Source organism: Glycine soja, chromosome 19 (genome assembly GCF_004193775.1).
Source record: "Glycine soja cultivar W05 chromosome 19, ASM419377v2, whole genome shotgun sequence".
Taxonomy (NCBI): domain Eukaryota; kingdom Viridiplantae; phylum Streptophyta; class Magnoliopsida; order Fabales; family Fabaceae; genus Glycine; species Glycine soja.
In genome coordinates, this window is record NC_041020.1 from 877,001 (window position 1) to 892,098 (window position 15,098).

Sequence of the window (15,098 nt, forward strand, 5' to 3'; positions counted from 1 at the left end):
TCATCAAGCGTTCATGATGACGATTTTCTGGCAAGGTTCATGATGTTATTTGAAGTTTAAAAACTCATATGGGAAAAAATTGTACTAAGAGAAAAGGATGGTTGATGAATCATTCTGTATCTGGACAGATGTAAAGTTTGATTCATCGAGAAAAATTGAAAAAGAGGCAAGTGTCTTGACTTGCGATTGCAAAATTGTGCAGAAAACGTTAATACTTGTCACTTGATATAGTATGTGTCATTATAGACAGAGACCATAGTAATCAAAGACAATATATAAATTTTAGTTTATAATGGCAGTAAAATGTTTCAATTTAATTAAGACTTCGGACAAATTATCCAAATTCTCTAAATAGAATAAAGGCAAAGTATTTTAGATGCACTATTTATTGGCTTAAAAAAATGATGCATCATTTATACAATAAAATTATAAAATATTTGAAGTATTTTAGAATTGATGTATACTCTTATAATAATAACTATTATGCAGAAATAAAAAGGAAAATTTTCAATAGAAGAAAAATATATATTGTATTAAAACTATAAAATAATTTTTTAGTTGCCTTTTGATCCACATCATCTAAAGACCAGAAGAGGGAAAATGAAGGAATGTTGCATAAGGTGACAAAGAATTTCATGAAGTATAAACCAAGATTATTTTATTATTATTATTTTTAATGCATAAAGTACCTAGCATTCTGCACCAACAACAAAATTAAATTTCAAAAAAACAAAAACTTTGGACTTTGGAGTGAACTCCAATTTCACTCAAACAAAAACACAAAAAAAAAAAAAAAAATTACATGTGTGCGTCTTGAACAGTGCATTCTTCGGGATTAACGGTATGGTGGTGATGGTTTAACAATGAACCTAAACATCTTAGATTATTAGCAACCCATTGAAAGAAAATATATACAAATACTATTTTAATACAACTCCTTGTTCTCTCAATGATTTGTGGAATTCTGTGAACTTTCATGTGCAACGCTCAGCTCCCATAATATACACATGCAGGCTTCATGTGGGAGGAACAAAACTGATTTCTTAAAAACAAATATCAGATAAAAAAAATTACATGTATCAATCTACAACAATAACAACAACAAAATCATATAGAATCAGGTACAAATCAATAAGTATCAGTGGACTCTATAAATACTAAATTTTAGTAAAATCATTTAAAGATCAGAGTGGGGAGAATCTAATCATAGAAAAATATTTCTGACAGACATACCCAGTGTTGCAAGCTTCACTTATCATGCTAACTGAATCTGTTGTGACAACAAATGCATCGGCCCAAGCTAGATGCCCCATTTGTGGGTTTGGTTTTGAAAATTGTGTTAGTGACCGGGATTAACCACATTCTGACTGTTAAAACAAATTTAACAAATCTGATTAAATAATCTAATCTAAACTTGGATAAATATTTACTTTGCCCATCCCAAATATAAACTTTTGGATGATTTCCAAGTTCTTTGACTATAATAATCGACAACTATTTAAAAGATAAATAAAGGAAACAATAAGTGTGTCTGAGATGAAAAAAAATTGCTCAATAATACCAGCTTAAGAAACTTCATGGTATGACTATACCTTTTGTGGAATCCTATCTGAAAAGGATATTATTACACTCCTACAACTATCAAGAACACTTAGCAAACATGTTACTAACTACTTTGCAAGATTGACACCATACCGACAGTTTCCTGTATATATATAATGGAAATTAGGTGAATAAGTATATCTTTTGCCCAGTGAAGTTACCAAACATAAATCCTTATCCTCATTGTTAATACTAACAATTAAGTCAGTTAAAACTTTAAACTTTTGTTGCCGTGACAAAGCTCGGAGCAGAGCAGGTTCATCCAAGGTGTTCTTTTTTCTATTTTGTTTAAGGAAAAGATAAGGAAGAAGAATAGTTAGTAGAAAATGAATGAAAATGAAAACAAGAGATAGGAAACTGGGAAAAGATGAAACTCATTCAAATTCATGGGAAAGTAGTCATACATCCCATTCCATAATTTGCATGCATGCCAATTTCATGTTCCTATATAAGTTCTTCTACTTTGGTTATTTCCTATTCGAGTGTGTCTGTTGTAATAAATCTCCTAGAGATATGGTTGTTGCTTGTGTTGTAAATTTATAATTACCCGTAAATGGTTTGTGTTCTGGTTACACAATATGCAATACAATGATATAGTATATATGTTATTGAAATGCACGTGTAAAATTTCTTTTTCTACTTAAGCTTAAATGCAGAACACATATCTCATGAAAAAACGAATCTTAGTTCTGAAAACTTGGGCACTTGATAACTCGAAAATGATAAAATTTCATCAATCCTCACACAGTTTTTTTTTATTAAGTAAAAATATTAATAATACTCAACTCGGCATAAGATGTGCACAAGTTAGTAAAATAAAAATGGAGCATCCATGATACATATGAAAAGAAATACTGCCCCAAAATTACAGTATGGAGCCGTAACAAAATGCTGCATAAATGTAACATACCCCTACTTCTTAATTAGAATCACATAGCTAATTAGACAAATCTACCTTCAATGGCAAATCATATCAATATTGTCCACCTAAAATTCATTGTAATTAAAATCCACACATGCAGTGTGTGTATTTGGCACATATGATTATAGATATAAAATTACTAAATAGACCAAGAGTGTTGTATAAACTAGTTGAATCTACAAAAAATGAAAGCAGAAACAACAGAGGAAGAGGCAAATGCCACAAATGCAACGAAGGATAACGCAACAGATGCTTTTGCCATTTCCACGTACTTGTCTGCAGCTGAAGCACTATTTGTCCAATAATAGGTTGTGGTGGCAGCTGAAGATGATGCTGACATTAGAAGATATGCCAAGACCTGCAGTTAAATTGAAGCGATGAAACACCCTACTTAGAGCTTAGTATATAAGCATATATAACAATAACTAATTAAATGAGAAATGTTATTGATACAATAATTTATACAACAAATTACATACTTGACAGAGAGAGTAATATTATGAGATGTAATAAATGATGTAATAAAAAGAAATAGACATTGTGGCATGATCCATGGAACTAGGAATTAAGCATGTGTGTGGATATAATGGAAATTTTCCGTTGGAGAGAGATACATACGATGAGGTTAAATATGGTAAATAGGAAAACTTTCACACACCCATCTCCTCTTTGTGTTATCTCTCCTACTAAAAAGGTGCAAGAATATATTGTATATGCTGATATCCATGCATTACCTCAATCAACATGAAAACTTCTATGACTACAATATAGGAGATTTATTTTAACAACTCAAGACAATTAAATAATTAATAACTAACCATTTTATGTACTAAATTTATGTATAATATTATCAACATATGTTCTTTCACCAATTAATATTACAAAATTAAGAGTAGCTTAAACCAAAATCCAAGTAGGGCTACATTCGGTAGTGTCTAATAATACAAATACAATGAATGTCCCTGAAGACTGGTTTTACCTGATCCATAGCAAAGTTGAAGTAAACCCGAAGCTTGGGGTCCATTGTGTGTCTTTTAGTAATCATGTACTTCACTATATCACATATTTGCAATCCAGAATACACGAACCCTATTATATTCACTGATAAGAAGTACCTGCATAATCACACCCAAATCAAAACCACTCATAGCTGCATATAGCAGCGCCTTCACAAATCTATGCAGTAACACCAAACAGAAGCAATAATAATAAACAAAAAAGAAAAAAAGTAAATAAAATGAAATTCATTTATTAATTAATAGGCTCAAAAGTCCCAATATTTGGATGGAATAAAAAAAATTGTTGTTTTGCAAGAAAAGCATTTCGTAATTCATTGAAACTACTTTTTTTGTTTCCCCATTGATGCATGAATTGTTATACATTATGTTTTAAGAGTTAATTTAAATATCAAAGTTTGAGCAATGTTATTTAATTACAATCATAAACATAACAAAAATGTTTTTTCTAAAGGTTGTTAATTAATTAAGGAGATGATTCTAAACTATTTTTATTACTCAAACAAAGAAAAACTATATATGAGGAGGAGGGAGATATATAGAGATTAATTAAGAGAAAAACTTACTTGAATTCCTCGTAGTCATACCGATGTGTTTGAGAATGTTGAGACGAAGATGATGATGAATCCGAGTAGAAACCATACCATTTGTTTGTTGATGACCCTCTACGCACTTTTTTCTCTCTATCAGCAGCCAACACAGAAAATGGTTTTTTGTAAAACACAAAATTAAGCAGCAATACTCACTTTTTCCACTAAAAATGTATGCTATTTAATGAGTGATAAATATATCACTTCATGCAAGCTAATAATTGATAATTATTTAACTAATCAATTTACAATGATATATATTTAGGATATATAATTGAGTACTGACTAAGTATAATGTGTTTATAATATTTTACTAGAAAAAGGTAATTATACAACTTACTTACCTGTTAATTTAAATTTAAATGGATGAAAAAACGTTAGCTAGATTCAAGCGTTTAAGTGGTACCAAAGGTGTTTTAATTGTGTAATATTGCAATATTTATTTTAATTTGATGATATTAGTTAGTGAATAGAAAGAAATTAAATTAATTATATCGATAAAAAAAAGTGTTCTTATTTAATATCTACTGTATCAATTTTTTTCAAAAGTATTTTCCTTCAAACTCGCATCATCAATTTTCTTTAAGAGGTTGCAATTATACAAAAAATATTAAGTTTCAATTTTTCTGGTCGGACATTAATATATAAATGACATATTATGAATAAGTCCTTTTATGGAAGTATTTAAATGTAACTTTTTGAGATATATTTAAGTGTAACTTATTTGTTAATTTTACCTTTTTTATATTTTTTTCTGTGAAACTTAAAGAGTTAAATATATTATTACTAAATAAATGATATTTTAATCCTAGAGTACGTAGAATGTTGTAACTAGTCCATGAATTGAAAAATATTCTAAAACTAAAATTGAAAAATTGATTAATCCAAAATTAAAAAACATGTGTGAACAAAATAATAATATTAACATATATTTAAGGATAAAAATGATAATAAATAATTATGTTTAAAGGCTTATTTAATATTTTCTTTATTTCAAGAATTAGTGTGACACCATCTGTGTATCACTTAGAGGAACCAAAGTCATAACATACTAAAAATATAATATGCATTTTTTAAATTCAGTTTGTGCAAAACTTATTAAATGAACCAAAGAAAATCTAACTCAGTTATGTGTGAGTTGTTATAGACTTTTTATACAAGAGTTAAAGTCCTTTGAAACAAAAACTTGGCAAATGAAACCATGAATGGTGATTGAATAGCGGGTATTACTAATCACTAATAGCAATTAACAAGTCTTCTGACAATTAGAATAAGTGAAATTATATAAAAGCAATGCATGACTTATTTTCAAAGAATAGATCCGTTGAGCTTCATATGTAGCTAGCACCACCGCATTATCAGTTATCGCACTGCTTATTATTGATTAAACTGAAGCCATCGATCATGACTAATTTATTTAAACTTATTTGTAAAAATAACACTTATTATTTTATCACTTATTTTAATAAAATAAATAATTTTTTGTTTTTTTAGTATTTTATCTAAATTATTTTTTCTTAATAAAAATAATTTTTTATTTTAAGAAATCCGTCAAAAATATGTTGATGTTAAGAAAATAATTCTATCTAATTGCAATACTATAAAAAATTACAGGATTTAATTGAATTTGTTTCACCTTTGAATTTGTAGTCAAAAACACTTTTTTTTCCTCTTGTTTTACCTTACACTTAACAGAACTACAGAAGATGCCTTCTAAGCATTCTTTTATGAAGAAGATGCCTTTTTATTTCAGCTGAAAAGAAATCAACACTCGACTATCACGAGGAGTGACTTGATAGAAAAAGATAAAAAAAAAAAAAAATTAACTGCAAGATGAAAATGATGTTTGTTCCCTATAATTTTTTCTTTGCAAGATGTAAATGCATTTTGGATATATTCTTTTTTTTTTCTTTCTGTTATAGATGTCTTTTGGATATTCACTGTTCATTTACTTCAAATTTTAAAACTTTCAATTTAAAAAGGGGCCAAAAAAAAATATTTCTTTTGCATGGTTATCAAATTCTTTATAAGTTTAAGAATTCATTTATACTCTACGAGTTGATTCTTGAATAAACTCTTTTTTTATAGTAAATTCTGGATAAACTCTGTAAATTCTAAGTAAACTCTGTAGACTCTCGAGTTTACCACCAAGTCAACAAGTTAAAAAAATTAAACCAGAATGTAAGTCATTTTGATTGTTTTCTGTTTGTTTAGCATTCAACATACCTTCATTTAGCGTGTTATTTTCAAATACAAAATTCTCACCTTTAATAATATCAAACCCTTGTTTTCTAATAACATCAAACCCTCCGTGAGAATGATCTACCACTACTATAACATCTACAAGTTATTATCTAGTGATGATGTATTATTACTAGACTTAATTATTTAAATATTCTCAATTTTATGATTTACTGTTTTACTTTATTATATTGTTGAAATATTTAATTAATATATTATTTATAGATATTTTATTATTATTTTTATATGAAATAGACTCTTACCGTCTATGAGTTGAGTATATGAAAAGTTTGATAACCTTGCTATTTTGGTTTGAGGAAATTGATTATTATTTTACAACAAATTTTATATAAGTCAAGATTATATTACTTTAACACTGCATTAAGGTGCATTCTACACATGAAATTAGAATTGTAATTTAAAACTGAAATTGGTTTAAAATCGTAATTCTTATATTTAGATTGTATAAAGAATTAGAACATAGAGATATGATTTTGAGATTCGAACAAGGAAGCAGAGGCATGAGATTCAACCAATTTGTTTAGGGAAAATTTAGAGATGAGGATCATCAGTACAACCGGTATTCCCTCATTTGATTTCCCAATGTTTACAAAACCTAAAAAAACAAAAAATCAGTATAACCAATGACACTAATTCGCAGTACACGGATCTAACGTAATCAAACGGCGATCAAAGTCATTTATAGAATGAAAAACCAGTTCAGCAGTGTCAAAAATTGGTCTCACATTTCACAAAACATTACTTGGTATTGTGGCATTCATAAATTACAAAGCCCGAGCAATCCAATGCTGTTTTACATTTATATGTAATGTTCCAATGAATTTATTTTATATTATACAGATAAAGCTGTTGGTAGCTAAAACCAGGTCAGTTGTCATGACTCAGTAATGAATTTCTCTCTTGCTCCTGCATCAAGCAAATTAATAATGCAAATTTCAACAAATTGAAGCAAGCAATGGAAGTACATATAGATAGAATTGGTTAAAAGAAATTAATTACCAAAAGGTTAACTTTGTTTTTAATTTGTCTGAAAATGAAGTCAACTGATTCAATGCCTTTTTGTTTTGGCAAAGTGTCAAATGATTCAACTAACATTTAGATTATGTCAAAGTTCACACAGAAATTTAAAATTTCTAACTAGTCATCCATCTGTATGTTTACAAAACATAATGTCAGATGGATCAAAATTTTGAATGTCAAAATTATTGGACAAGATTCAATCATATTAATAAAGCTAAACTTTTATTTCAAGCTTTCAAAGAATCAACAAGGCATCTTAAGAGAGAAACTAGAAATACTAGGATCATGACATGAAACAAGTAGACAAAATGCAGACCTGTGCACATAAGAGAATATATTGTTGTAAAGCAATACTGTGAAAACGTGGTTCTTGTGCTCTCCACTCATTAACAAATTTATAAGCAATATTTTTAAAATCAGCTGAGGGCGAGCCTGGTGCAGCGGTAAAATTGTGCCTTGGTGACTTGTTGGTCATGGGTTTGAATCCGGAAACAGTCTCTTTGCATATGCAAGGGTAAGACTGCGTATAATATTTCTCCCTCGTACCTTCGCATAGCGAAGAGCCTCTGGGGCAATGGGGTATGCTAGTTATTTATTTTTAAAATCAGCTGAACTGGATTCACTAGTGCCTGCGAGAATTAGAGTTAATTAAGAAGTTAATATAAAAAAGTATTAATATCATGATAAATGAAATTAGAAAGAAATTTAGATTAGTTAAGGGAATTCTCCTAGGAGAAATTTTTCCAGCATGTACTTCAAAATCAACCTACCTTCATGCCTACAATGGCAAGTTGCATGACAACTGACCTGCATCCAAACAGGTCCTAATACAGACTGATTAAAACCACACAAACACAGAGTGAGGGAGAGACTTACTTAGCGTCCAAGACGGAAAATGCGGAATTGAGATGGCGGAGATCTTTGGAGACGTGATTATCGCGTTGAAGCTCCAACCTGAAAATGAAGAAGAAGAAACAAAACTTTGAGAAAACGAAATACTACGAAACTTAGAATGAAGAAGAAATGTTGCAGTGCGATGGATACATGAGGTTTTGGGCGTTGCGAGGAATGGTGGCGAAGAGTTGGTAAATCTGAAACACCTGCGACTCTACCATCCACTGGTCCCGCTGACTCGCCGTCGGACACGGCGCCGCCGTCGCCGACGACGGATTCGTCTCTTTCTCGCTCTCTTCACTCATGGTATCAACCAGAAACTACGCAACGCAAAGTTCTTCGTTCTGCGTTTTTCTCTTGGGCTCCAGGCCCGTAACCGGTTGCTACTAGGCTATTACTATTTACACTTCCAGTTTCTCACTTATGCACCCCTTCAACTTTTCTTTTTTCTTAAGTTACCATCACCAGAAACTGTATTCCAGAATTAGAGCATGTTTGGTTCACCGTTTGGTGGCTTCCAACATGCTTTTGAACCTTTAAAAAACTCATTTTTTCACCAAAGTTTCAACCCAAACTGAGTTTTAGTTGGAAGAACCATATGGAGTTGCTTTTGAAAACTCATTTTACCAACATCAAGTAAAAGTTCTTGTTATTAGTAATTTAGTATTATCTAAACAAATTTCATTTTATCAACATGTTTTTGAACACAAAAATATCCAAATATAAATCACATTATAATAAACTCATTTTTTATGGTATATTACGGAATTGATATTCTGAAATACATTTTCAAAATACCACCTGTTACGGATTATTCATATATTACGGAATAATTATTCTAAAATACATTTTCAAATTACCACTTATTACGGATTATCGATCCCAAATCCTTCTTGTTAAGGATTATCCAATCCAGGATGTTAAGGGTATTCTAGAAATGAATTATTATGAAAGATTTATAGCCAATAATACATGCAAGTGGCAGCGATGGATATGATTTTGGCAAGTGGCAACATGTTTACAGTAAAAAGTGGTCGTTAATCATTAAACTAATGCAAAGGTAAAATATTGTCGGATTTTGATTATTAGTGACAATGATTGAAATTGCTACATTTGCTATAGCCACCATCATGGACTTATGGCCATTGGCCACATTCAACCATCTAATGGCAGCTTATGGTGTTTAGTGGTGGTGTATGTATATGCCTATGGTTCATCCACAGTGATGTCATGATGATTGATTAATGAATTTAGAAAAAAAAAAAAAAAAGTGGACTAAGAATAGATTAGAAGTTTAAAAAACTAAATTAGCCCAAAAAAATTAATTAACACAAAATAGAAATTTAAATTTTATGAAGAATAAAACTGACAATTAAAAACATGACAAACTAAGTAAAGTGAGACATCATCAAATAACTGAGTCTTTTTTGTAAATAAAGTTGAAAGCATAGAAGAAATTTTTTCCAAAATCCATGGCCAATGCGGTGAACATATTTTAAAGAAGATAAAAGAGAAACCGATGTAAAAGTAGGAAATAAATTGATAATGTGTCACTTACGTAGTTTAAGTTTGTCGTGTTTTTATCACAAAATAGATAATTTGGCAACAAAATTGTGAAATAAAAATTAAAGTCGAATGTGGAAATTGAACATTGGAACTTAAAAAAAAAAAAAAGTTAAAGATACTTAATTTTAAAGTCATACGCAAACTTACAAAAAATACTTTGATAATATAATAATAAAGATTTGACTCTAAGGGTCAGTACTATGACACTATCATTATCATAGTTTGAAATTACCTTGAATGTAATATTGTATTTAAATTAAACTTGAGATTAAGACAACATAAAGCCAAATAAATAAGTGAGTGAATATATAAATAAAAAGGTGAAAGAAAAATGTGGCACGTAGTTGAAAGACACACGTGTATAATAGTGAACAAAAAGAAAAGAGAGACACATGCAACAAGTGTAAAGGCTGCTATTTTTATATTTAGTTCATCCCTTCCCTAGTTGGCTCGTATAATATGCTATTTCTACTGTTCTGACTGCGGATATTTTCTTATTATTATCATATAATTTGATTTCTATATAAACCTAACCCTACTCTACTCTTCCATACACCACTCTTTCTCTCTATTCTCTAACATCACAATTTCAATTGTTTTTTTTTTTACATAATCATGGCCATGAAACGTGCTGTTCAATCCCTGCTTGCCTCATCTTCCACCCTCACCAGGAACCTTCATGTAAGCTCAATCAAATGTTGCAAATAATTGCATCTTCTTTTTTCTCAATTTTACAAGAGAATTTTTTTAAATATAAATGTTCCCAAAAGCAATTATTTCCCAGACAGATGCACGTGTATATGTGTCAGTATTGTATTAATTTAACTAGCTAGCATTTATTTCTTCTTTTGTGTGTTCATTTTCTTCTTAAATAAAATAATCAGAGGTGCTATTGGTATTGTGAAGTTGTTGCCATTTCTCTTTCTTGCATTCGTTTGTGATTCAATTCACCTCAGATAGCACGTTCACGTGTGGTTGAGTACTTGAGTTTACCCTTTTGAAACTTGTGCCTTATGTTCTTACGGCTCTCTTCATAAAAATCGGGAATAAATATGTTTTATTGTCCAGAAAATATTACTATTATTTTTTTAGTAAACAACACATATAATGTTAGTTTAATTATTTTTTTTGTACATACACTATGAATTAATTAGAAATTAATTGTCATCTGATATATGAATTTTATTAATTTTAACAATAATTATGTCAATAGTCATCTTTAACATAATTTATGATTAATCATAATTATAAAGATTCTTTCATTTACAGTTTAAAAGTCATCTCTTATTTTTTTTAGACACTTATAAAATTCATTTTTTAAACTCTGCATATAATAAAATGATATGATTTTACATTTTTTTTACAGATGTTTTTGCTCGTTATAAAGGGCCAAAACTCAATATATAAGAATTAAAATAAAAAATTATAAGCATTAATTACTTTTCTAGTATAATGGGTTCATTTGATCCAAAGTTAACTAAAACTAAATTTGATAAATATAATTTTAAATTCTTGAATATAATTCAGACGTGGGTCTAAACCAAATTTTACTTCCAATCTTGGTTGACCCTGTTCTTTTTTATTTCCTTACATTACAAAAAAAAAAAAATACTAACGAAAGGAATTTATCGGTGAAATTATCAAAACGGGGGACCTATGTCTTTCTTCTTTTTTTTTTTTCTCTCCTCTCGGTTTTGGATTGTCGTTAGGAAAAACAACAATACAAAAGTAATCTCATTTGCAAAGAGTGAAAATAACTCAAGCCCAGCCCAGTTTTCATAATAAGAGATTGTTTTATTATACCAAACAAAAAGTTGTATAATTGATTAGTCATTGACACACTTTTTTTTTTTTTGCATATAAATAAATGTGTGTTAGTGAATACTTAATTATTTATATACTGCTGACCATGATTAATTCTTTAACTTTGTTTATGTATGACCGTGATTGATTTCTTTTCTTCTTTCCCTATGACTGAGAATAGGCCTCAGGAGAAAAAAAGAAGATTGTAGGGGTGTTCTACAAAGGGAATGAGTATGCTTCGAATCCCAATTTTGTGGGATGTGTTGAAAGAGCATTGGGTATACGTGAGTGGTTGGAATCACAGGGTCACCAGTACATAGTCACTGATGACAAAGAAGGACCCGATTCAGGTTATATATATCTTGCTAACTTAATTCAACTTTATATAACATCATCTATCTTGAGATTAGCTTAATGAATTAGTTTATTCAGTTTAGCACATGTTGTTCTTGATTTATTTTTTAATTTTGAATTCAATTTTTCTAAACTAATGCTTTTCACACCTACTTAGGCTCTGTTTAGATAAAGTTTTCTACAAGTATTTGTAGAAGGAAATAAAAATAAAGTCTTCAAATTAATATATGAACTTCAACTTTTGGGAAAATTAGATGAGAGAGTTCTCTATAAAAGTTTTTCTTTTTTGAAAGGAACAAAAATTATGACATTTCATTCCATTCCATATCAAAGATCGAATACAAAGGAAATATGATAAAAAAGAGTGTCTACAAGCATTAAATCGTGATGTTTTTGCAAGAGTATGTACAACATGATTTGTTTGTCTTTTCACAAATCTTAACCTAAAGTTTGGATAGGTTAACAGACTAGCTCTACATTTAGCCAAAATATCATGAAAATCAAAAACATCAGTCGTGGCACTTGTTACATTGTCTACAACTGTTTTACAATCACTCTCAAAAATAACTTGTTGATAACCAAGATTTCTATTAAAGTTTTACCTTCTTATGTTCTTTTTGATAAATACTATGTTGAAGTTTATTCAAACAAGGTCTTAATCTATATTATTCCAACACTTAAGACACTTTTTTTTTCATTTAACAAATTGCATATGCATGCTTATGGTTATTTGTTGTCCTGTTGCAGAACTAGAGAAACACATTCCTGATGCCAATGTCATCATATCTACTCCATTTCACCCTGCCTATATCACCGCAGAAAGAATTAAGAAAGCCAAAAATTTGGAGCTGCTTTTGACTGCTGGCATTGGTTCTGATCACGTTGATCTCAAGGCAGCAGCTGCTGCTGGTTTAACTGTGGCAGAGATCACAGGAAGCAACGTAGTCTCGGTCGCGGAGGATGAACTCCTCAGAATCCTTGTTCTGGTGAGGAATTTCTTGCCAGGGTACCATCAGGCTGTTAATGGGGAATGGAATGTTGCTGGCATTGCACATAGAGCTTATGATCTTGAAGGAAAGACAGTAGGAACCGTTGGCGCGGGTCGAATTGGGAAGCTTTTGCTCCAGAGGCTGAAGCCTTTTAACTGTAATCTTCTGTACTATGATAGACTTAGGATGAATACTGATTTGGAGAAAGAGATTGGAGCAAAGTTTGAGGAGGACCTTGATGCAATGCTTCCAAAGTGTGATGTAATTGTTATCAACATGCCTCTTACTGAACAGACAAGGTATACTTTCTATATCTCAGTCAATCAAAAACATTATCTTCACTTGAAATCTTGATCCATTTATAATGTTCAAGACTATTATGAGCAGTGCATAATCAGTATTTGTTAGAATAAATTCATAGCCAATCCAAGATTAAAAAAAAAAAGGCAAGTATTTCAATTGAGTGATGTATATGTTATATTATATGTATATTTCATGCTATTTGTTGTACTGGTCTAGACATAGGTTATGCAAGAATATTCAAAGGATTTCCAAGTGATTAGTAGTGACCAATGGCTTTTTGTGATTCAGAGGATTGTTTGACAAAAACAGAATTGCTAAGTGCAAGAAAGGTGTGGTGATTGTTAACAATGCTCGAGGGGCAATTATGGACACCCAAGCAATTGCTGATGCTTGCTCTAGTGGCCACGTTGCAGGTAATTCTAAAACCATATGACAAAAAAAAAACATTGTGGATCCAGCACCAAAACATGAAATTATTATTGAACTAATGTAATAGCATAATTTTGTTAGATATTAAAATCATTTATGTACTTAAGTTTACAGCTGGTTCATGACAAATTTAATTTATGTGACAAGGAATCAGTTCAATTGCTATTTGTTCATATTCCCATTTAAGTTGTTCAGAGGTGGCAAAGTTTTACATCATCATTGCTAATTGTTTTCTTTTCCTTTCCAAATTTCTTAAATCTATAGGCTATGGTGGTGATGTTTGGCCCATACAACCAGCTCCAAAGGACCATCCATGGCGCTACATGCCAAACCATGCCATGACTCCTCATATTTCTGGCACCACCATTGATGCACAGGTATTTTCATTAAGTTTCTATATCATTATTCATTAGCTTAGCTTTTTGTGTCTAAGTTCTTTCTTTCACTTGATGGAACACTAATTAATTAATTAATACTAAACCATACTTGTTTTTCAGTTACGTTATGCTGCTGGTGTCAAAGACATGCTTGATAGGCACTTCAAGGGTGAAGACTTTCCAGAACAAAACTACATTGTGAAGGAGGGTCAACTTGCAAGCCAGTATCGTTGAAGTGATGCTTTTGTTGAATTTGAATCTTCCATTTTAAAGTTCCACGGATTAGCAAATAAAGATCTATATAGAGGGCACTCTAATTATATAATGTACTTGCTTTGTTGAATTTGAACTCGTTTAATTGATGTCAGAAATAAAATTGTAAGGAACACTTTCCATGTTCCATGTATTGATCTTGTGTTTTTCGAATTTGAATGTAATACTTGTCATGTGAGGAATGAAAATTAACGAACAATATGTCTATCAAGACTATGAAGGAAGGGTTGAAAAAAGTGAATTTGCCTATGTTGTTGACAAGATTAATGGGAGGCTAACTGGTTAGAAAGGTAGAAAGGTAAACTTTTAAAAAGGTATGCATTTCTTTTAACCTCACTTTCCAGCAAACATATCGTGTAGCCAATGAATGTGCTGATTAGTTGCCAAGGAATGGAGCCTCCTATTATCATGCATTTGTCAATTGGGATACTTTCCCAATACAACTATGCTGTCTGTTTTGCTACTAAATTCTTTAGGCATTGTTACACTAATGTGTTGGTATTTTGAGAAAAAAAATAATCAAATCAAACTAAATCACTTTATAAAAACCGATCCGTTTAGTTCATTTTATTTTTAAAGACATCAAATCATATGAGTGTGAAATGGATAATTAAATTGAGTCAAACCAATTTGTTCTTTTAACTAAAGGGTCTAAGTTGGTCGAACAGATTCATAAGTGTTATAAACTCTTAATACCA

At 30.4% G+C, this 15,098-nt stretch overlaps 2 protein-coding genes and 1 pseudogene across 2 annotated transcripts; 2 read left to right on the forward strand and 1 right to left on the reverse strand.

Annotated features, from left to right (window-relative positions):
- Nucleotides 1-2,690: 2,690 nt before the first annotated feature.
- On the reverse strand, nt 2,691-7,270 carry LOC114400366 (CASP-like protein N24). The gene is made up of 4 exons (XM_028362802.1): nt 7,231-7,270; nt 4,107-4,281; nt 3,504-3,639; nt 2,691-2,882 (listed from the first exon to the last, which is right to left on the reverse strand). Exons 1-4 carry the CDS (start codon nt 7,268-7,270, stop codon nt 2,691-2,693), a joined length of 543 nt encoding a protein of 180 aa, XP_028218603.1.
- Nucleotides 7,271-7,986: 716 nt separating this feature from the next.
- On the forward strand, nt 7,987-8,794 carry LOC114400367 (annotated as a pseudogene).
- A 1,621-nt stretch (nt 8,795-10,415) lies between these two features.
- Nucleotides 10,416-14,629, forward strand: LOC114399039 (formate dehydrogenase 1, mitochondrial-like). Its single transcript, XM_028361137.1, has 6 exons — nt 10,416-10,553; nt 11,857-12,025; nt 12,777-13,317; nt 13,610-13,734; nt 14,015-14,127; nt 14,248-14,629. Exons 1-6 carry the CDS (start codon nt 10,488-10,490, stop codon nt 14,359-14,361), a joined length of 1,128 nt encoding a protein of 375 aa, XP_028216938.1. The 5' UTR covers nt 10,416-10,487; the 3' UTR covers nt 14,362-14,629.
- The last annotated feature ends 469 nt before the right edge of the window (nt 14,630-15,098 follow it).